Below are 22842 nucleotides of genomic sequence, written 5' to 3'. Positions count from 1 at the left end.
TATATCCTTAGGCAAGATACTTTACTTGTACAAATGGAGGTACCTTGTAGGTTCAAATACAAAACTTTGCGCTTATTACTAACTGCATTATGGGATGTTTCCATACAGGTTTGATGAGGTTTACAACATTAATGGTTTCACAACATTAGGTGCTTTATGAATCCAGGATATTATTATTACATGACGTCTGTAATTGATTATTTATTCTGTTGTGTACATTGTATCGTGCATTATTGTTGCTAAATGACATAAGTCGCACATTTCTAAAGTCATTATCTAGCCAGAAAATGTCGTCAGAAATCTTTGCTTACTCTCCAGACAGATTTCTCTTTAATCTTATAGTGCACAAACGCCCACATAAATGATTGGTCTGTTAACACTTGTGCAATATTTTAAATCTGACAGCTTTTTCCCTGAAAAAGAAGCAGCAGTAATTATTTGAATATTTTAATTGAGAGACTTTCTGTTTAAGAAAATGATTAGTTTTGAATTAATACACTAAAAAAAAAGTCTCCTAGTTATGAACTTTGAACTTTCAGACACAACACGACCAATCAAAGTAGAGGAGGTGGATGGGAAGAATTACCATTTTGTCTCTCAAGACGACATGATGAAGGACATCGCAAACAACGAGTACTTAGAATACGGAACACACGAGGATGCTATGTACGGCACAAAGCTAGAGACAATCAGGCAAATACACCGCAATGGACACATGGCCATACTAGATGTTGAACCACAGGTAACTATGTTTTATAGTATAATATATATAATATATAGTGGTCTAATGGTTAGGACATCTGCATATCAAGCAGGCGATCCGTGTTCGAGTCTCGGTTGGGGCGACTTTTTCTCATTCTCACAGATTTCCTCATCTTTATCGTTTAAAATTAATTAATTAAATTTCAGTAAATCACCAGGCGGTTTAGAATTAATGTTCATTGCCTGATGAGTTTATATATATAAAAGTATCTCTTGGGAGATCCCGCCTCGTGAATAAAAATACTGAAAGATGAGGGCGTATCAATTTGATCTCTGGTGCGCGTGCGTACAACTGAGGACTAGTGCTGTTCCGCCGTACCACGCCGAGAATGTTAAAGAGTCGCTATCTAATCGAGGTTGAACAATACCATGAAAGCCCCAGTGGAATTACTGTTCTTTGCCTGATTTGTTTATATATATATACAGATATATAAAAAAACCTACACCACATAGTCACGTGGTTAAAAACAATAGCTTCAACTATCTACCATGTAGATTGGATGAAGGAAAAGCAAATTCATAAATACATTTTGTGACAATATTGCCTACAATTCTTGTATTATATTTTAATATTTAAGTTTTGAATTTATGAAATCTGGAAATTTTATCACAATTTTTATATTTATTTTAATTTTTTATAATAAATGTTTTATGATAATGTATTTTTGTACTGTTTGTATTGTATTGTCGAGGGCCCAATGATTAGTTTTGCTGGATGGGCTACCCTCATGAAACATGGTTCAATAAAAAAATAAATAAAATAGTCTAAGATGATGGTACAGTCTAAGATGATGGTACAGTCTAACAAAATGATACAGCCTAGGAGTACCAATAGCAAATGTAATTACTGTCCCAAGAGGTGGTAGTCTTTTAAATAAACAAACATGCAACATGCTCTATGGAAACAACATCTTTGGAAGTGAAGTAGTTTTGTCCATTGATGGGATTCATTCCCTGGGATTAGCACCAAGCGTCTTCATCAGCTGCACTCGCATATTGTAAACTGTATTCTATACAAATGTAAGAAAAGAAAACACAGCTAAATACACACATATTTTTTTTTACTTAACTGTTATTTTCCATTTCCAGGCATTGAAGATTCTGCGATGTGCAGAGTTTGCACCTTTTGTTGTGTTCATTGCTGCTCCAACTATTTCTAATTTAAATGGAGAGGTAAAGTTTTGCTTTTCTTTTGGTACGAAATTTGAGGTTGGGGAGCGGGAGAGCTGTACTAGTAAAATATACTCCTACTCCAAACTATCCATAAAAATGATTTCAATACAGTTTTAAGGAATATTTTTTTTAGCTGTGTACAATCTGGTTCAGGCCATGGGAAGTAGATTGCAGGTTCTCATCATCTGCCTACATGCAAAATGCTGGCCTGCATTTTATCATTATTTAAGAGTTTGACAGTGCCAGATATATTCATTCCCTTCATATATTTTCACAAAACATGACTTGCCATATTGACTACGACTAGTTTGGTTGCTATAGAAACTGTATGACCTATGTCGACCTTGAGTTGATGCGAAATGTTGAGTGTGGTGATGAAGAAAGAACATGCTGACAAGAACCGTAATAAGAGAGAGAGTTCCACTTTTTTTCTTTGGTTTGCATAAAAAAAATGTTATGAAGGTTATAGATTTATTTAATTATTTCCATTTTTTCTTTTATTTTAGGGCGATAGTAGTTTAGAGAAACTCGCAAAAGAATCCGATCTTCTAAAACAAGCTTATGGTCATTACTTTGATTTAACAATAATCAACAACGACATCGATGACACCATCCGAATATTGGAATCAGCAATTGAAGAAATATGCACAACACCTCAGTGGGTACCCGTCAGCTGGGTATACTAAACATTGATGGCGCTGTTCTTAATCGTCATGGTGCAAGTCGCAAACAGTCCTTTGTTTTTATTGGAATGGTGCAAACCAACTCGGAGGTTTTTTGTCCAAAAAAACTGTGTTTTGTTAATTGTTTTGAGTGAATATTAGATACTGTATATTAACACAAAGACAAAATATCTAAATAAGTTTTGATAATATAAATATAATCAATAATTAATTGAAATATTGAAAGTAATTCAAAGATTTTTTACCTAATTAAAATTTGCTAATTATGATTTTGTTACTCAATTACCATGAATTGATTTTTAAAAATGGAGCCCTCTATAGCTTTACATATACGTATTAATTTGATATTCTTGAAATTATTTGGTGCTTGAATTAATATTATAATTTATTTGATAAAGAAACAAAGCAAGAATTGACCATAAATATAAAAAATGATTTTAATAAAAAAAATGAATATTTAAAACCATATATATTTACAACTCTGCTCATCTACAGTCATGATAAATGTACGTAAATACAAAGTTTGGAATGCAAAAAAATTGCAGCAGATTGCATAACAATTATAAATTTACATCCAAATTTTATATAAAATGTTGAGTTTTAGAGTAATGCTATTGAGAGCTCTATATATTTAATTTGTAACACGTCGAGTAAATGTATGTTGAAAAGGATAGTTTAATAACAATTTCAAATTTCATCACATTCAAGTTGTTGTTATTATCTTATTCTTCAACTAATTTTTGTTCAGAAAAGAATGGAAGATATTGAGTATTTCAGTTTGGTTACTGTTAATGGGTTATCATCGCCAGGTTAATTTCTGATGCCTGTATACTAGTAGCAGGGCTCGCAGAATGTTGAACATTAAGTTGCCCATCTTTTTTGAAGAAAAATTATTTAATCTCAATTTTCCTCTCGATCTCTGATCATTTTTTTGTGGCTGGTGATTCTGCGAGCTTGGACTAGATACTCTATCATCTGTCTTTAGCACGACATGAATATGACACCAGTCAACAGTAACCAGCTGAAGTAGATTGGAATGCAATTTCTTAAAAATAGAAACTGGAAATAACTGACCAGAACAACAATTTTATTTGATGTAGGGAGGCTGTTATATTGGAAAAAAAATTTACATGAAAAATAAGTCTGTAATTTAACAAAATGTTTGTGATTTGTAGCGGAAGTTATTCAGGTTAAGTCGAAATGCATTATTAATTACTAAATCTGACTGGGATTTTTATATGTAAAAAAATTTGAACAAAAATATATATATTATATTGTAATGGTAGCTTCCAACTTGTCATTTTGGGAATTCCCCACGATAATGTCATTCTGGGAATTCCCCACAATGGCATTTTGGGAATTCCCTTTCTTTCAAACTTGAAAATTGTACAGTTTACTTATCAAGTCTATTTAGACTTTTATCATTTATCATCGATAGTTTCTTTTTTGCGTGTATCTGATGAGTGTGTGAATAGTAGATGGGAAGAGAAAAAAAAATTGATTTTAGAATATAATATAATTTATTTTTAATAAACAAATATGTTTAATGTGTTTCACTAGTTATAGTACAATGATAATAGATAGATTTTCACGTTTACATATTGTTTTACACAGTTTAGCAAAGAAAACTTATTTTTCTCATAGATGACCATGTTGTTTGTAGGATATATATAGCTTCTGATTCATAGTAATCATTATTTAAATAATTTGTTGATGAATCTCTTAACAGATTTTATCAGAAAGCTATTTAAAATCTTGATCATACAATTGTTAAATATTTTGATTGCAAATTTAGATGTACTATTTGATTAGTACATCCAACGTATGACTTCATTTAATTGGTTAATTCAAATTTATGAATTAATTTGATTGGTTTATTCAAATGTTTAAGCTAAGTTTATTGGCTTATTGAAATATTTAAGTGAGAGACACATAATTTATTCTTTAAAATATTAACTCATTTTAGTATGATTGTTTAATGTTTTACAAATTTCATTATTAAATGTAAAACATTAAAATGTGATTGGTCAACTGGTATTTGAATATTCATGATCTGATGCAGGTGTTTTGGTATTAAAATATTCATAAACTGTGGTGCAGGGGTAGGCCTACTGGTAACTGAATATTCATAAACTTGTAGGCCTAAGCAGGTGTACCGGAATTTGAATATTAATGATCTGGGAAAGCAGGTGTATTGGTAATTGAATATTCATGATATGGAATGCAGGTGTATCGGTATTTAAATATTAATGATCTGGGATGCAGGTGTACCATGATTCAATTTATTATATGGGATACAGTTGTATTGGTATTTGCATATTCATGATCTGGTGTATTGCTACATATTGTATGCAAATTACTGTAAAAATTAACCATTTAACCACCGGGTTAGGTCTACTTAATGAACTTTGTATTTTGGACTTGAATACTAAAAACGCCACCTTTTGAGAGATGTAAAATATATGCATTTCCATCCAAAATCTAAATCAGTTATTTAAGACACTTTGGAATTAAAATATGACTATCAGTATTTCACTAATATTAATGTCTAAGATAAGAATGTTCCCTTTTACAATTTTACAAAAAAACAATGCTTTCAACAATTATAACACAAAGTAATCAATAAACATATTCTGTGTACAAGTATTATAAAAGCGTAGTTCAAAGGTCCCCTTTTTTCTATATAAAACATGGGTTTAGAAAATAAAAATCTGTATTTTATAACAGAATTTCCCTGAATCAAAATGGTGTATAAAATTGATCGAGTGGTTGTGATCAGGGGCGGATCCAGAACGGGGAGCGAAGAATATTAATAACTTGTCAAATATAGATATCATAAATTAGTTCATAATGTAGTTGTAGCTGTCAAAAGGGGGAGTGAGCGACCCAAATTCTACCCTACTGAATTCGCCCCTGGTGGTTTTTTTTTAATTTACAGATGTAAGACTGTATAAATTGGTAATAATAATATATATGTACAATGTATGATGCCTATGCAAATGTAATTCGTTAGCGAACTTTATTCATTAATATTTAAGATTTTTATCATCCAATACACAAATTGATTTAATTGGATCGCTCAGTAATCATGTGACATTTCCACATTTTGTCATTGGTGGAATGATCACCAATTTTAGTATCCAATTGGCTTTAATAAAAGAAATGTGTAAATTCATAAAAATATGAAATTGTATACGTCTTTAAAATAAACAATCACTGCATTCAATGTAATATATATCCATTTTTTTTTTCCATCATATTTTTTTATAAATATTCAAATTTTATGGTTTATTATACAAAAATCTCAAACCTTTTCTCTTAGGCCACCGGCCAATAAATACAAGTTTAGTTTTTCCAGAAATTTAAAGACTATATCTGAGATCGAGTATTTGATTTGATTTGTTCTTTATTCAAGAATTATTTTAGACAAGTTTACTAAAGAAATCAAATCAACAGATTTCACCAAAGAACAAATTTGTCATCATTTATCATATATGAAAATATCATTAAATTTGTTTTTAATTATTACTATACTTAGGTTTAAGTATATTCTATTCTTCACATCCCTTCCTAATACCCAAGCCTATACCAAATTTGTATAGTACATGGCCTGATTATTCCTAATCACTGCCATTAATTTTCTCTTCTCTTAATATTATAAACAAAATTGTGTATCATTTGTTTCGTTTTGTGTACAAGAAACTTGCGGTACAAACAAGGGAAAACTGAGCAATAAATATATTGGCCTATCTTGTTAAATCTCTTTTTTTTAAATATAGTTCTCTTCCACTGTCATGTATAAAGGCCCATACCTCATTGCCCAAAGTATATGTTACATTGTTAATTGTTGAATTGTCTAATTAAGGTCTGATTAGATAATTACATTTTGGATGCTGTAAAGAATGTCATTAACAAGATTGTGACCAGATTGTATGAAATTGATATCAGAAATAAACATTATTAATAAAATAAAAAACAAACTATAAATATTTTGTAATTGTTTCAGTTGTATTATTTTAGAATTAGTAATTTAACATAAACAAATACTGTAAACTGCTGTTATTTTCAGATTTTTGTTTTGTTTTTTTGTGTTTTCTCCCTATAAATTATAAATTCAAAATAGAGGGCGGTGTTTAGATAAATCACAACATACGATACAAAAATAAACAGCTGCTGATTAATTGGAAAAATCACGGCGTCCATACCAACCAGAAAAACAACAAGTGGTCCGTAGATAATTATATTATATAAGACATTTTAGTCTTGAAACTGATACAGTTATTATAGATCTAATAAGACTGAATGATAAGCATAGCAGGCGTGTAGCTGTTTAGGACTAGACATCTAAAGCTCCTATCTAGGCCTCTGCACACAGCAGTACTGTGCACAGTGTGCCCAGCCAGAGAGTACTGTCTGTACCACCAGGCAGCCAGGGCCGGAGGGAGTGATCATCGGCTACCATACTTACTAGGCTAGAGGGCTACTAGGCCTAGGCTAGGTCATTCTGCTTGTTTCAAGTGTCCAAAATCCCATTCCACACTCGAACAAATCAACAGACCTTGAGTCAAGGCTTGACATTTTCCCAAATAACAATTTACAGAGAAATATACCTACTAATAATATGTATGCATAGGCGCGCCTAGTACTAGTAGTAGGGTCTAACTAGAGAGTTTACTGTACTAGTGATAATATCATAAACATCCTTAATTAATGTGTGTAATTTTTAATACGATACGACAAAGTAGAACAAATTGTATATACTTTTAGGAAAAGAGTGATAAGTCATATTATTACTTGCATCACAAATTAATTACCTAAAAAATGTATGTTATACACATTTCTTAACTTACAAAATGCTTATATATTTCAGAAACATTTTTGAACATGTCTACAGTGAGTTAGAAAAGAGTTTTGCAAGCCACTTGACAACGTACCCTGACAATAATGAGTGCTACCAATCATTACTCACAGTCTCCAGCTAATAAACTGTTACACAACCAAGCCCAGCTATTGCACCGACTACAAACTTCAAACTCTGAATTGAATCGTTACAAAGAACCTCAAATATTTGACAATAGGAGAGCTACTCCAAATAACCATCATGGTAATTCATTTATTTGAACTTCTATCAGTGGTGTAAAGTAGAGACCTGAGGCCCCTGGTTTAGGAACCTTAAGTGGCCCTCCAACGCTGGAGGTCTCCGTCATTTTTATCCCTTTTCGATATTATTTTAATGCCTGTTTTTTCCTCTGGGCACTGCTCAGTGGCCCCATAATCTCCGGGGCCCCCATAAGCCCTTGAGTTTAGCCAGTGAGCACTCATAGCCGTTACGCCACTAACCTCTATTAACGGGACACCTTCAAGATCCAAAAAAGTTGAGAGATGTCCGCTGAATAAGAATTGATTTTAGTGTTATCACATACAGTATATTTCCAATAATCATACATTTCACAAGTGTCCTCTTGATAGGGTTGTGCCATCAATAGAGATTCAAGATTCAAGATTCAAGAAATTTTATTTGTCCATAAAAATGGAAATTCACTTTGCTTGGTAGATTAAAACAACAATATTGCAACAATTTAAAACGTGCAGTATTATAACAGATTAAAAATACAAGATAAAAAGTTAAAAATACTGTTAAAAATGTAAAACTATTTAAAAATTGCATTATCGTCTTACATTAGAATTAAAAATATGAATACTATTTACAACGAAGGATTTTATAGTTCTGCAAAGATTTGCTCTTGGAGGTCGTAGCCTAATACCTGATCTATTTAAGTTATAACAGTAATGTAACGGATGAGTGGGGTCTTCCATAATATTGTTTACTTTTTTTAAAATACTCTTTTCATAGATAAATGAACAAGGCGTTAGATCAGCTTTAATAATACGTTGTGCAATTTTACGTGGTCTCTCAATATTTTTCTTATCATTTTCAGTAAAGTTACCAATAATAGATATACCAAAAGAGGTTTCTACTGTATTATATCCTTTTTTTCTTTCAACAGCAAATGGAATTGGACAGAAAAATGAAACTGTTCTGAAGGATGTGCTCGCAAAAAGAAAGAAGGTATTGTTTATATTTTTATAATCATTTAAATTCCCAATAGTGTGCAGGAAGTTTTCATTGTGCCGTTGTCTTCAATCACTAAATACATAGTCAGTAAATAATATATTTAAAAAAACAACTATTGGGGGATAATTTATTTGTTTTAATATAATAATATGTAGGACTTGAAAGATGAACTTGCGATTTACCGAACAGACCGTGGGAAACTAAACGAAGAGAGGGTACGGTTGCAGGATGAGACGGATAAAATGCAGGCTTCAAAAGACAGATGGAGAATTCCTAATTACACAGTATTAGGTTTGTACTTTTTAATGTAATCATGCTAGATTAAAATTCTTGTTTTAAGGTGGGCTTGTGTCTAAATAAAACTGAAAATAACTCAACTTTGTTGACATTAGCACTGCAAATCAAATCATGGTTGCCCAAAATTTGTTTCTATAATAATAAACAGTTGAGTTGTATATTTTCTCCTTTCCTGTGGTTATACTGGTAGCTGGCACCAGTTGTGATCAGTTCAATGTCGGCACAAATGTTCGTGCACACTGGTTCCTTAAATAACTTTCAATTGTAACTACTACTTTAGTTACAATCAGTTACATATGTCGATTTCAACACTCTCGAACACTAGATCTTATCTGTTCTCATCAGTTGCTTAGAAGTCGACTTGAGTGCACTTACGTGCAACTAGTTGAGTTGGTTTCAGTTTCAAAAGCCTAGCTTCACTTCTTTTCTCCTATCATTCCTCCATCTTTTGTAGATATTATAAATAAAAGATTGTCTTTGTTTAAGATCCCATTGAGAAGTCTAATGGTCAGTATAAGCTAGCTGAAGAACCACTTGCAATGGAAACAAGTGAAATGGAGGCGTATGCTATCAGAACGGAAGCAAAGATTCCAAAATTACAACGTGACATTGAACTGAGACGGTATTATATTTTACATAATCAATTGCAGAAGAAAGTTATACAAGCTTACAAAGTGTCCCTTAATAGCGGTGTCCCCAGAATAGTGTCCAAAAGGTGGTTTTTGTGCTGTAATAAAAAACAAACAAAACAACATTGATAGGCCTGTACAATTACAAATAGACTCAAATTAATGATTTCTCCAAGAGACAACTTTCTGAGGTCCAGTTGACCACCTGAAGTATGTGGTATCATATTTAACATGGTTACATGATAAAACAAATACCATATTGCCATGGATATTAACATTAGCTTTCATCTGTGTTTAAAAAAACTGCTTACTACCACTAAATAAGGAGGCCCTTACAAGCACCATAATACAGCCATCAATGTTGGCATTAGCTTCATCAAAGTTGTTCTTGGCTACGTCTGATTTTAAATGCAAACTGCCATTTATCTTGAATTTGATTTTTACTGTTTAGACGTGAAGTAGAAAAGATGCGTAGAAACCCTCAACATTTAGAAGGCTGGTCATATGAACCTCACCAATCACAGACCTACCACATGGTAAGGAGAATCAGGATAGGGAATTGTGGTGTAGTAGTGGGTGGTTCTAGTTTCTTAAGTATTAGTGAGTGAGTGGCCGAGTGGTTAAGAGAGTGTAACCATAATTACATAGTCTTACCATCGACAAGGGTTCGAGGCGCACTCTCTCCATGGTTCTGGTGGTAGAAATAGTCTTCTCGTAAAACCATAGGTCCAATTTACACATCTAGCTCATGCGCACTTCAAAGAACCTAGTGCATCTTTCGAGTGGGTTAACGTTAATGAGGTGACTCATGTTATCGGATTCTATTACAGTTTGATGTTTTATCATTCAACCAGTGGCGTAACATAGAGACCTGAGGCCCCTGGTATAGGAACCCTAAGTGACTGTCCAACACTTTGGCGTTTTCCCCATAAGCTCCAGGGCCCCTGGATTTAGCAAGTGAGTGCTCATAGCCACAGTATTCAACGGTATTAAATTACCTAGTTCACTGACATAAACATGCTTCTCATTCTCTGCTCTTCACCTTACATTTAAATGCCATCTAGATCTTTCTGCAATACCAAATAGATAACATCATTTAATTCTTGCAGTTTCTTTATTTTTTAATGTCATTTTTTTTTATTCAGGTTCGTGATATTTTGGTTGAAGTCGCCGATGGAATCATGCTCTTTGAACCTGAAAAATGGATGCAAGATAGACTGAATACCACGTATCCTTTAAAAGATATTCATGTATTTGAATAATGCATCAAGACGATGTATACATACAATTGACACATGTGAATAATACATCAGAATAATACATGGAACTAAAGCTCTGTCTACACCAGTTTGTGCCTAAATATGGCAGTGATATGCTTAAATATGGTAGTGATATGACATCATTATGTCCATATATGGGCACATCACATTTTTGTTGTCACATAAAGTTTGGTAGTGTAGACAGAGCTTAATGCATCAGACTGCGTGTGGCGCAGTGTGTTGGACGAATCCAACGCTCAAGACATTTTACTCATGTTTGCCTCTTTCCACCCATGTGTACAAGTGGGTATCTGGTATAAACACAACTGTGCTGAGGCTGCAACATTATGGGAGTATGTTTCCATACGTGTTTGATGCAAACATGACCGGGGTAATAATATGTACACCGCTTAGAGGCTCTGTAAATTAAGTACTATTTAACCATCAGAATGGTGAATAAAAACAATACATCAGAACTATGTATCGGAACAATGCATCAAAACAATACATCAGAACTATGTATCGGAATGATGCATTGAACGATGTATCAGAACAATGCATCAAAACAATACATCAGAACTATGTATCGGAATGATGCATTGAACGATGTATCAGAACAATGCATCAAAACAATACATCAGCACTATGTATCGGAATGAAGCATTGAACGATGTATCAGAACAATGCATCAAAACAATACATCAGAACTATGTATCGGAATGATGCATTGAACGATGTATCAGAACAATGCATCAAAACAATACATCAGAACTATGTATTGGAATGATGCATTAAACGATGTATCAGAACAATGTATAAAAACAATACATCAGAACTATGTATTGGAATGATGCATTGAACGATGTATCAGAAAAATGCATCAAAACAATACATCAGAACTATGTATCGGAATGATGCATTGAACGATGTATCGGAACAATGCATCAAAACAATACATCAGAACTATGTATCGGAATGATGCATTGAACGATGTATCAGAACAATGCATCTAAACAATACATCAGAACTATGTATCGGAATGATGCATTGAACGATGTATCAGAACAATGCATCAAAACAATACATCAGAACTATGTATCGGAATGATGCATTGAACGATGTATCAGAACAATGCATCAAAACAATACATCAGAACTATGTATCGAAATGATGCATTGAACGATGTATCAGAACAATGCATCAAGACAATACATCAGAACTATGTATCGGAATGATGCATTGAACGATGTATCAGAACAATGCATCAAAACAATACATCAGAACTATGTATCGGAATGATGCATTGAACGATGTATCCAAACAATGCATCAAAACAATACATCAGAACTATGTATCGGAATGATGCATTGAACGATGTATCAGAACAATGCATCAAAACAATACATCAGAACTATGTATCGGAATGATGCATTGAACGATGTATCCGAACAATGCATCAAAACAATACATCAGAACTATGTATCGGAATGATGCATTGAACGATGTATCAGAACAATGCATCAAAACAATACATCAGAACTATGTATCGGAATGATGCATTGAACGATGTATCAGAACAATGCATCAAAACAATACATCAGAACTATGTATCGGAATGATGCATTGAACGATGTATCAGAACAATACATCAAAACTTTCACCACTTTCATCTATTCAACTTTTAATTCATTGTATCAATAAATGTAATTTAACTTAATTTGGTCGTGATGTAGTCGAATTTTAGACCTTGAGGAGAAGAGAATTCAAGAACACAAGGAACAACTGACTAAAGAGAAGATTTGCCATTTAATGATGGAAGAAATTATTCTAGAGGTAAGCCCAATACCCATCATTTAAAATAGATACTGTATAAGGATTTTTTAAAAGAACTTCTGCCATTTGAATGACTTTTCTTAATTGATTCCGATTCTAACCAATTAAAGATTGTATTACTTATTTATCTAGGTTTCTGCAAAGCTAAGCCTAGAAATTGCTGAGGAATATCTAAGCACTGAGACGTGCATCAGAGCAATGACACAGTTATTGGTGATCAATTCTGCTGAAGTAAGTGTTAGTCTAGTTTTGTCACCTAGCTACCCATTTTCAACTTATTGTCGACAAATGAAAAATTGATTGTGCCCTGTGGTTATGGGACAACTTTCTGTTGTACAGCCACTTTCAGAGTAAAAGGATTATTACATTATTTTGTTCTAATTTTTTGAAGGCCATAGCAACCAAGAAGAAAGAAGGTCGAGAGGAAAATGACCCTGCATACTCGTTAGTTACAGGAACATATCATCAAATGATGAAAGAAAGACAAAAGAAAAGGTTTTTATTAATTTGTTTGAAATACATTTGACTCCATCTAAATGAAATCTAATCTGTCATTTGAGTTATAAAAACAGATTTGTAAAAAAGTGTAAAAAATAATCAAAATGCTTTTGTTCTCTGCACATGTGTCTCGGACATCTTCCTTCATTGAGGATAGATTTCTTAAAAATTCTGTGTGTGTGAGGTTAACTTAAGCTGTAAATGTGTTATTTTATTTATTTGGTTTGAGTATAAATAGGCATTTAGAAGAAATTTTAATAATTCTAAAAGAAATATTTCTATATCTTTCAGAGACAACATCTGGGTTCATTCACAAAAACTTACATCAACTTTAGAAGAAGCGGATAAAGTCAGTGGCATGTCTGGTGAAGACATTGATGATGACATCAAAGTTCTCCACTTCCAAGATGCTGATGTTCTGCAAGAGAAAAGGAATGAAGAACACCCTGCTGCCATGAGGATCTTTAGGACAAAAGAACTAGCATATTGGAAGGTAGACTAAAATCTTTCATTTTGCGGCCATTTTAAACTATATGCTAAATAATTGTTTTTACAAACATCGCTGGATTTCATTACTAGTACTAGATTGCCGAAAATAGAGTGATATAATGTGATAAAAAGTTACTTCTATATGATCCAATGTAATGTCTAGTTTGTAAGATGATATCGGTACTTACATTTCCAGAGAACTTGACGTTTCGCCTACTAACAGCAAGGCATAAGTAGTAGGCGAAACGTCAAGTTCTCTGGAAATGTAAGTACCGATATCATCTTACAAACTTGACATTATATTAGATCATATAGAAGTAACTTTTTATCGCATTATATTATCAGATCCAAATGAACTTATTTAACAATAGAGTGATATAATTTAAATTAGAAAATGAAGTAAAGTTTATGCCTATTATGTTTCAATTTTTTTGAAGAAAATGTATCCTATGTTGGATGAGATAAAAATTGTTCGCAGATCTAAAGGTGTTGAGATGTCATCACTATCACCTGATCATCGTTTGCTGGCTTTTGGTTATTCCCATGGTAAGCCTGACCATTCTTGCTTTTTTTGTGTAGTTTTCCATGCATAGCTTTTTTTATGGTGTGAAATTGAATTCAATGTGTGCAGTTGATTTCAGTGTGTGCAATTGATTCCAGTGTGTGAAGTTGATTTTTCAGTATGGACAGTTGATTTTTCAGTATGGACAGTTGATTTTTCAGTATGCATTTAATTTTACTATGTGTAGTTTAATTCAATGTGCAGTTTATTTCAGTGTGCAGTTTACTATATTTCAGTATGTGAAATTGCTTTCAGTGTGCAGTTTATTTCAGTGTGTGAAGTTGCTTTCAGTGTGTGAAGTTGCTTTCAGTGTGTGAATTTGATTTCAGTGTGCAGTTTATTTCAGTGTGCAGTTGATTTCAGTGTGTGCAGTTGTGCAAAATTTATTGCTTTTTATCCATATAGGTGTTGAAATAATGTATGCTTTATTTGTTCTTTTTGTAATAGGTGATATATTAGTGTATGATTTATGGACAAGCCCTATACATCTTGTAAGACTAATAGGCAATGACAGCATCTACAGTGATCCTATTATTAGTCTCAAATGGAGTTGGGATGCTTCAAGATTGATATCCATTAATGAATCGGTATGTAGGCCTACAAATTATTGCTACTAATGAAAAAATTATAATAACTGATTACCTTATTATTTCTTGTACTACTCCTTGTCTTTATTTACATTTTCTTTTCTAGGGTTCACTCCATATATGGTCAATGACATCTGGAGGTGTTGCTACTAAAAGAGATGTAAAAGACTTTGAAGTCTCTGCAGGCCGTACAAATACCCTTCCTCATCAAATGACCCTCTATGCTCGACTGGCACCCAATGATTACAAGTTCAAGCAAGGTAAAAGTTGTTTATATTTTATACACAACAAATATAAATTATGTGATAAAAACTTCTTGAAAACACACATCTTTGGGGTCTGGGAAAGTCTCTGCTTTGCTTACGTTAGATGGTAGCTTACAAGATGTTTAGAACCAAACCTTTTATTTATCTGCCTTTTTATGTTCATAAAAATGTCTTCAATATTAAGATAAAAATATGTAAAGAGAGTCATTGTGATAAAACAGCAACCACAATACTATTGGACAATGCTCTGTTTAATAAACCTTTTTTGTGCTTTTTTTAATACTTACAGGTCCTCTTGCTGAAGGTGGGACTAATGCCGCTACACTTGGTCCTAGTCTGTCTTGTTTTTATCCAAGTCACACATTACTAGGCACACAAGTAAGTAACAATCATTTCTACTCAACCTTTGCCATCTTCATCTGCTCAGTTTAAAATCATAATATTTTATCTACTACAGTAGATGCCCTCTTTTGAGAAATCTATCCACGGATTATTATTGAAGGGACACTTTCTTGTGAAACAAACAAGGGAACTATATGTTTCAACACTACAGCTATTCAGGGGACTGCCCTATTAAGGGGAGATTTTGTGTTCTATAGGGATTTCAACACTACAGCTATTCAGGGGACTGCCCTATTAAGGGGAGATTTTGTGTTCTATAGGGATTTCAACACTACAGCTATTCAGGGGACTGCCCTATTAAGGGGAGATTTTGTGTTCTATAGGGATTTCAACACTACAGCTATTCAGGGGACTGCCCTATTAAGGGGAGATTTTGTGTTCTATAGGGGTTCTACGTTACTAATAAAATATTACAGAAAATATGTTTGTTTTTTTGCAGAATGAGTTTCTTGTTGGATTTGATAATGGTGACATTTTGAAATGCAATATTGAACCTTTGATTGCTGCAGCATCTGACGAAATGTCATCAGAGGTCAACACTTTTCCTAAGGTGAATATATGAATTTGGACAGAATCAGAAACTTGTTGAATTATTGAATTTTTATATTGAATTAATTCCAAAAAAATGCTAATTTTGTGATCAGTATTTGTACACATGTGATTTTGTAATGCATACATACAATATTTATTTGCATACATGTGTATATTTGCATACAATATTTATTTGCATACAGGTACTGTATATATTTGCATATATACAATATTTATTTGCATACAAGTATATATTTGTATACATGATTTATATACAGGTATATACATTTATAAAATGTGATATTTATTTGCATACATGTATATATTTTCATACATATGATATGTATTTGCATACAGGATATCTATATTTGAAAGATTTATTGTCTGGTTTCCAATTTATTTTAACTAATTTTGTATACCATTATTATGTAATCATTTTTGTCTTTGGCCAGGTTAATCTGCAACATCAGCCCAATTATATTAGCCAGGATATTCCAGCTGATTTATTTCGATGCCATGAACATCCATTGGTTCTCCTTGGCTGTGTTGGTAACTGTGGTAACCTCTTGTCAGTTGATGCAAAGGGTTATATCAACATCTGGAAGTATAACAAGTAAGAAAGATTATAATATGAATATTTAAAATTAAGACAAGAAACTTAAAATTAAGCTGTGAGGAAGTTACAGTTGTTTTTTCGCTAAAAGGGTAAGAATCACTTTAGATTTTGCTCTTAAATTCCTTCATAATTCTTCGCTGGCATTGATTTCACAATTAATTTATTCTACATTCTAGTCTCTACAAACTCATTTTAATCATTTTTTTTTCTTAGACCACTGAATTCTTTTCTTATTTTTATATATCAGATAACTTCAATTGTTAAGCGTAAATTATTATATTAATATATATGATTTTTACCTACGAAATAAGTTTATTTTCAATTGCAGAATGCAATTAAGTCATTTTGGATGGTTTGAGCCGTTACATCGTTACCGTCTTGTAATGGATGAGAAGACCTTTGTGGCAGTTGATGATCAAGAGCCACAGGTGAGATTTTGATGCTTTAGTATGGCTGTCAATTATATATTAGAACTCAAAATAGTCGTTCATATAAATGTATATATAAATGTTTGATAATTATTATCATATAAGATCAAAGATTAGAAGTATTCAGTACTAAAAAATATGTAAAAATAAATAAAAAAATAAAAAAAATAAAAATATATGTTATTTCTGATAATATCATGTAATATTATTATGATAGGTCATGTTTACTGAGAATGCATATAAAAGTAAGAAGAGAGCAACAAAAAAAGCATTATTAGAGAAACTGAAAGAGGATAGAAAGCAAATGGAAAAAGAAGTTACATGGTTGAAATTACGAACTGTTGGTTGGCATAGGAAGAGAGATGATAATGAAGGAACTCTGGTAATACTAATATCAAATGTTTTGTCCGATGTATTGTCCCTCAAAAACATGAAAAATGAAGTTTAATACAATTTGACTTTGAATAGGCCATTTTGTAGTTTTAATCACTTAAAAAAACGAAAAAAAATGTTTTCACTTATAAAATGACAAAAGAAATGTTTAAATTTAACCAAAAACCCATTGGCTGGCAACCAATTTGACTATTTATAATTATATATTTATACATTTTTTTTCAATCCAATTTTTGGTCAAAGTGAACAACTATTATGTGGCATTAAAATGGCGCATTCAAACAAAATTTGTTTAAGAATTATTTTGTCGGGGGACAAAAAAAGTAAATATTGAAAGAAATGTTGTTGAATAATATTCACAGATGTGTGATCATGAGCTGGTCAAATGCATTTGGCCTTTTTTTCTTCTAATTATTTCACAGACTGAAATTTGGCGCCCTCAAGAAGTACCACCTGATGGATGTGACTTCCACGTTGTTGTTAGAGATACCATGAATAGTCTGCTTTTGTCCTATACTAAAGTCAAGTTTAAAGAAAAAGCGGTAATTGAATAGTTTTTCCCTTTCCTTCATACTGTATGTGTCCAATCCATATTTGAAGAGTCAACTGTAGTAAACAATTGAATAACAAACTAGAAGGGCTCTCATGGAGGATGCAAACATCCGCCTAGGCATATGAAAATTTAATGATGTGTTCCCATACAGCTATGAAACCATCCTTTAAAATCTTATTATAATCGGGAAATAACTTTTTGAGTAATCCTTTTAAAAAATATAGAAAGAAACAAAAAAACACACAAACAAACACACACAATTTACCATTTATTTACCACGTTAAATACATATAAATCACATGATCAATCGCCATCATATATTTCCACCCTAATTATCCGTAGATCTTCTGTCTGTAAAAGATCTCTTAGGTCGACTACTAATACATCTGTACTTTTTGTTCCACCTGGATGGTGATCGAACCTTTTGCAGTTGCAGCTCCTAAACTGTGGAACAATCTTCCTAATTCAATTTAAGATGCACCTTCCATCGAAGTTTTTAAAACCCATCTTTTATCATCTCTTTGTAATTAAGCACTTTGGGACAATTGGTTGATTGTTAAAAGCACTATTTAAATAAATACTTAAATATTTTTACTAAATATTATTTACAGAATGGATATTCAGCTATGTTGGAGTGTAAACTGTCTTCTGATGGAAATCTGCTTGTTTTCATGTTACTATTCAAGCAATGTTCACCTAAAGGTATATTTATTGTAAACCAGTATTTACTCTTACTAGCTAAATTGCCATCCAACTTGAACTGTGTGATACCAGAGAATTCCTGTGTTGAGATGTTTTCAAGAAATTTGTTGTGGGACCTTTCCATTTAACTTAAGGGGGAAAATGTCCCAATGCAAATACCATGAGTGTCGGCCTGTGAAAAATACAGAGGGGTTGGTTTTAATGCTTTTTAAATCTTGATAAAACAGTGAATATCCGATATTTGAATCACTTACACATTTTTTTCAACATTCCAATACATCCATTTCAGGTGCTCACATTAGCTTTGTGTTAATTGATGTACCAAAAATGAAGGTGAGACCTTATAGAATCAACATACAATACAGTCTGTCTCAACTGGAGTTCACCAGTTGCATGGATAAAGGTGTATGTAGTTTCCAGGTAAATTAACATTGTTGCTGATGGCTCTATAAAACGGTTACTCTTGAGTCACTAATTTTGTGTAGTCCAGACTCTGGTCTGGTATCAAGAGTACATCAAAGAATCTGTATTTTTATGTAGCCTGATAGAGGTTGAATTCAGTGTTAAAACATGTTTCCCACTAATGGTTTTACAGGAAAATGTCCACTTAATAGGGATGATCATGTCTCCTGGAGGTTGGTCATAGTGTTAAAACATATATTGGCTCTTGTTCATTTCACAAAAACAAAAAAGTGTCCTTTTAATAGTGGTTTCCAATCAATACATTGAGTTTACAGTATGTTTTAAACCATCTGAATAACATTTTAGCCAACCAATCACATGGTTGGCTAAATGTGTTGATCACATTAAACCATGAATTTACTGTATACAGATCTAGTCTACTGCTCCCTAAAAATGTAAAACAAATTGTTGCAGGATATACTTTGTATCTAACGCATCACTGTTTAAACCACAAATGCAATTTCAAATGTATTTCATCTTTGAATATTCAATTTTGTCTTTAATTGAGTAATTTACTTATTTTTATCAGATTTCTAGAGCATACAATATTACTGGATCTGAATACCTAATTGTGAAGGTACTTGATTTTCTGCATGTGTATTCTGTTGATTCTGGCGCCCTTGTTGTGCAAACAAGTGCACTACCAGCCAACGGACTGACCATCAGTCCAAAGCACTTAACAATTGAAGACCAGTCATTGGTGGATGTAGCATGTACGCAGGGGAGAATGATAATCATTAACTACAGCAATGTATGTATTATTACCGTCTGCTTTTGGTAACATCAGTCTGTCTGTTTGTCTATAAGTAGTCTAGAAAAATTCATGTTTTTTACCTTTAGTGTGAATATAGGTAAAAGGAATTTCATAGCGATTAAGTTTGCTGATGGAGTCCTCTGGGTCTAGCATGTGTGATGTATGTGTTATTGTTTGTATTGTAAAATCCGGAATAAATTGAATTGAATAGATTATATGATGGTCTCAAAAGGTGATGACTAAATGTAGGAATTATTATTATCAATTATAAACTTTACATATTGAAACAGTCCTTCGTTGTGCATGTATGTACACATGACCCATGGCTTTACATCCCATCCAGAAGATGAGAAAATGAGATTAAAGTGTCTTGCAAAAGGATACAAACAATATGGCACAGACAGATCTCCACCCATGCCTCTCACTTGCTAGTCCAATATCCTGTACCATTGTGCCATACCTTTCTAATGAAGTTAAAAATAAATTGTAAATTCTTTTTAGAAAAAACAAAAATTAGAAAAAACTAACCTGCTTGACAGTTTCACTGTCCTGCTCAGACAGCTTCTTCAACGAAACTGTCAAGCAGGTTATTTTCGCTAATTTTTTAGGTTTTTTTTGAAGTGTTACTAATTCATTATTTTTACTATGTTGTTTTTATAGAAACAGTCAGGTATCAAAATTATTGACATAGCAGACAAGAACACAGAAGAAAACAGATGTGAAATGTATGCTGCACACAAAGCATGGTGAGACACCAATTAGGTTTTATATCATTCTCTTAAATACATTAATAGATTTATGATTAGAGGCAGAAAAGGGGGTAATGTATTTAGAGAAGATGGCCTGTTGATTAATAAAGATACCTAAGTTGCTTATAATTATTTTTGTTTTAGGATGAAAAATAAAGTGCCCTCTAACACCTGGTCATGGTCAAGTCGTGATTTACTAGATGGTCAAGATAATCGCCACACCACTGCCTACTTCAGACGTCTTGTCCTGCAACTTGTTGACAGTGCTATTCAATTGACAGACGGAGAATTCGACAATGATCTGATGACCGAGTATCAAAAAATTGATCGCTCGCATCCTTTTTATCTGATAGATCAGGTAAAAATATCCTACTTTTATTCAGCTCTTTAAAAGTTGTTTTTCATTTATCGTTCTTTTCAAATTTAATATTAACGACGTGACATGTTCTTTGATTAGATTTACAAAAAAAATCGTTTTTTGATTCTGTTTTTAGAATAAACAAGAGACTGCAAAACAAGATGAAACCAAAGGTTCAGAGCCACCCAATGAAGTGGTGAGTTGAGGAGTCATCAAGTAATGAAAGTACACCGGATAGAAGGACTGATGACAAATGAGGTGACTTAGTTTTTTTCATCAGTTATACTTGGATGTACATTGTTCAACTCAACTTAGATGATCATGCCATTGTTTGGCCAGTCATCACGCCTTAGCCCTACCAGTATGTGAACACTGGCTTTGTTTAGCCATTTCTCACACTCCCACTAGATAGGGCCAATGCATACTTTAACAGCCTGAGAGATGCCATTGTTTTGGCCAGTCATTGTGCCTCTCGCACTCCCACTAGATAGGGCCAACATCTACTTTGAGAGCCTGAGAGATGCCATTGTTTTAGCCAGTCATCACCCCTTGGCCCTATATGAACACTGGCTTTCTTTAGTCATTTCGTACACTCCCACTAGATAGGGCCAACATCTACCTTGACAGCCTACATTATAGAATATATTCCACAGGTTCATAAAGTTGAGATTACATTTTTTTGAGAATGATTGAAGTTTGGACAAAGTACATTTTGAAACTAGACAGATTGCAGAGTATAGGGGTCAACTGGAAGTTACACATTTTTCAGGAATCACAGTTGCACATTTCCTGAAATGTAATTGGAATTTCAAAATAGAATGCTGAAAAAACGAATAATACGAAACAACGTATTTTAGATTTATGTTGCTGTCACCATGAACTAATACTAATACCGTGTTGCTGAAACTGCAATGAATTTCCTACATTATAATTGGAATGCCAATTAATTATTGAAATTCATTTAAGACGAATTGCTGTGAAACAAAAAAAAAATATTTTATAAAAATAGATTTTAAGAATAAAATCAGAGGCAGACCTAGAATTAATGTTACCATTAAAATATAAAGAGGTAGTTTAATAAGTGTCATTTTGTCTACTAATTCCCTCTCCAGGAAATCAAAATATTAGTTTTGAATTGTACACCACTCCTTAAATTCAGTAATTACACTTTAAGACTCATTTGTAACATCAAATCCTGGAAATGTTTTTGTATTGATTACGATTAATGAGTTCATTTAAGTACATTTATGAGAGATCGATGAGGTATCATCAACTTGCATGAAGGCAGGAGTTTGAGCCTGTGCTGTTCTGTTTGTATCCTTTGGCAAGATGCTTTACTCTCATAGGCTCATCCTTTAGATGTGACATTACGTTGTTGGTCGCATGTATATGCATGTAAGCACAGAGGCGGAATTTAGAGAAGGGGACTTATTTATTTTATTTTATTACACCTTATTTATAGAGGGTGACCCTAAACAGCGTATGCTGACAATCAAGGGGCTCTTGATGAGTGACAGTGGCTGTGTGTATATTAGTACAATGGGGTAACCCCCTACTCGTCTTGAAAGATGTACTGGCTACGGTTTATAGTCCTTATCCAAGAAGACTCGTTCTACCACCAGAACCATGGAGTGAGTGAGGCTCAAACCCTGGCCGATGTTAATATGGCAAGGTATTGTCTTAACCGCTTGGCCACTCACCGCCCAAACTCTTCTCAATAGTGGCACTCGTAAAGGAATACTAATAACGTGAAATAAAGGTCTACCAAGCCAGATCCTTA

General features: G+C 33.0%; 2 protein-coding genes across 4 annotated transcripts in view; both read left to right on the top strand.

Annotated features, from left to right (window-relative positions):
• LOC144843247 (peripheral plasma membrane protein CASK-like) overlaps positions 1 to 6675 on the top strand; it is a 90792-nt gene extending 84117 nt beyond the window's left edge. For 2 of the 3 annotated variants that reach the window (XM_078700042.1, XM_078700040.1), the window contains exons 20-22: positions 540 to 742; positions 1852 to 1935; positions 2442 to 6675. In XM_078700042.1, the coding sequence (XP_078556168.1) occupies positions 540 to 742; positions 1852 to 1935; positions 2442 to 2621 (467 nt within the window). In that variant the 3' untranslated portion in view covers positions 2622 to 6675. The remainder of the gene's footprint in view (positions 1 to 539; positions 743 to 1851; positions 1936 to 2441) is intronic. The other variant, XR_013612252.1, reaches the window with a different exon arrangement.
• Positions 6676 to 6775: 100 nt separating this feature from the next.
• Positions 6776 to 22462, top strand: LOC144842183 (uncharacterized). The gene is made up of 26 exons (XM_078698582.1): positions 6776 to 6844; positions 7489 to 7722; positions 8627 to 8688; positions 8850 to 8985; positions 9478 to 9613; positions 10072 to 10156; positions 10766 to 10848; positions 12613 to 12712; positions 12845 to 12943; positions 13104 to 13207; positions 13502 to 13703; positions 14137 to 14245; positions 14709 to 14848; positions 14955 to 15108; positions 15404 to 15492; positions 15956 to 16066; positions 16500 to 16660; positions 16992 to 17091; positions 17309 to 17473; positions 17907 to 18026; positions 18649 to 18739; positions 19029 to 19159; positions 19731 to 19952; positions 20616 to 20701; positions 20849 to 21062; positions 21199 to 22462. Exons 2-26 carry the CDS (start codon positions 7563 to 7565, stop codon positions 21265 to 21267), a joined length of 3129 nt encoding a protein of 1042 aa, XP_078554708.1. The 5' UTR covers positions 6776 to 6844; positions 7489 to 7562; the 3' UTR covers positions 21268 to 22462.
• The last annotated feature ends 380 nt before the right edge of the window (positions 22463 to 22842 follow it).

This window comes from Antedon bifida, chromosome 5, assembly GCF_963402885.1.
Source record: "Antedon bifida chromosome 5, ecAntBifi1.1, whole genome shotgun sequence".
NCBI lineage: Eukaryota > Metazoa > Echinodermata > Crinoidea > Comatulida > Antedonidae > Antedon > Antedon bifida.
This window is presented reverse-complemented; position numbering and strand designations above follow the sequence as displayed.

Bases quoted from the DNA above. Each gene is read 5' to 3' on its own strand.
- LOC144842183 (XM_078698582.1), top strand. From the start codon at position 7,563: ATGAGTGCTACCAATCATTACTCACAGTCTCCAGCTAATAAACTGTTA. The intron at 7,723-8,626 runs GTAATTCATTTA...TTCTTTCAACAG, and splicing joins TACTCCAAATAACCATCATG to CAAATGGAATTGGACAGAAA. The intron at 17,092-17,308 runs GTGAGATTTTGA...TTATTATGATAG, and splicing joins TTGATGATCAAGAGCCACAG to GTCATGTTTACTGAGAATGC.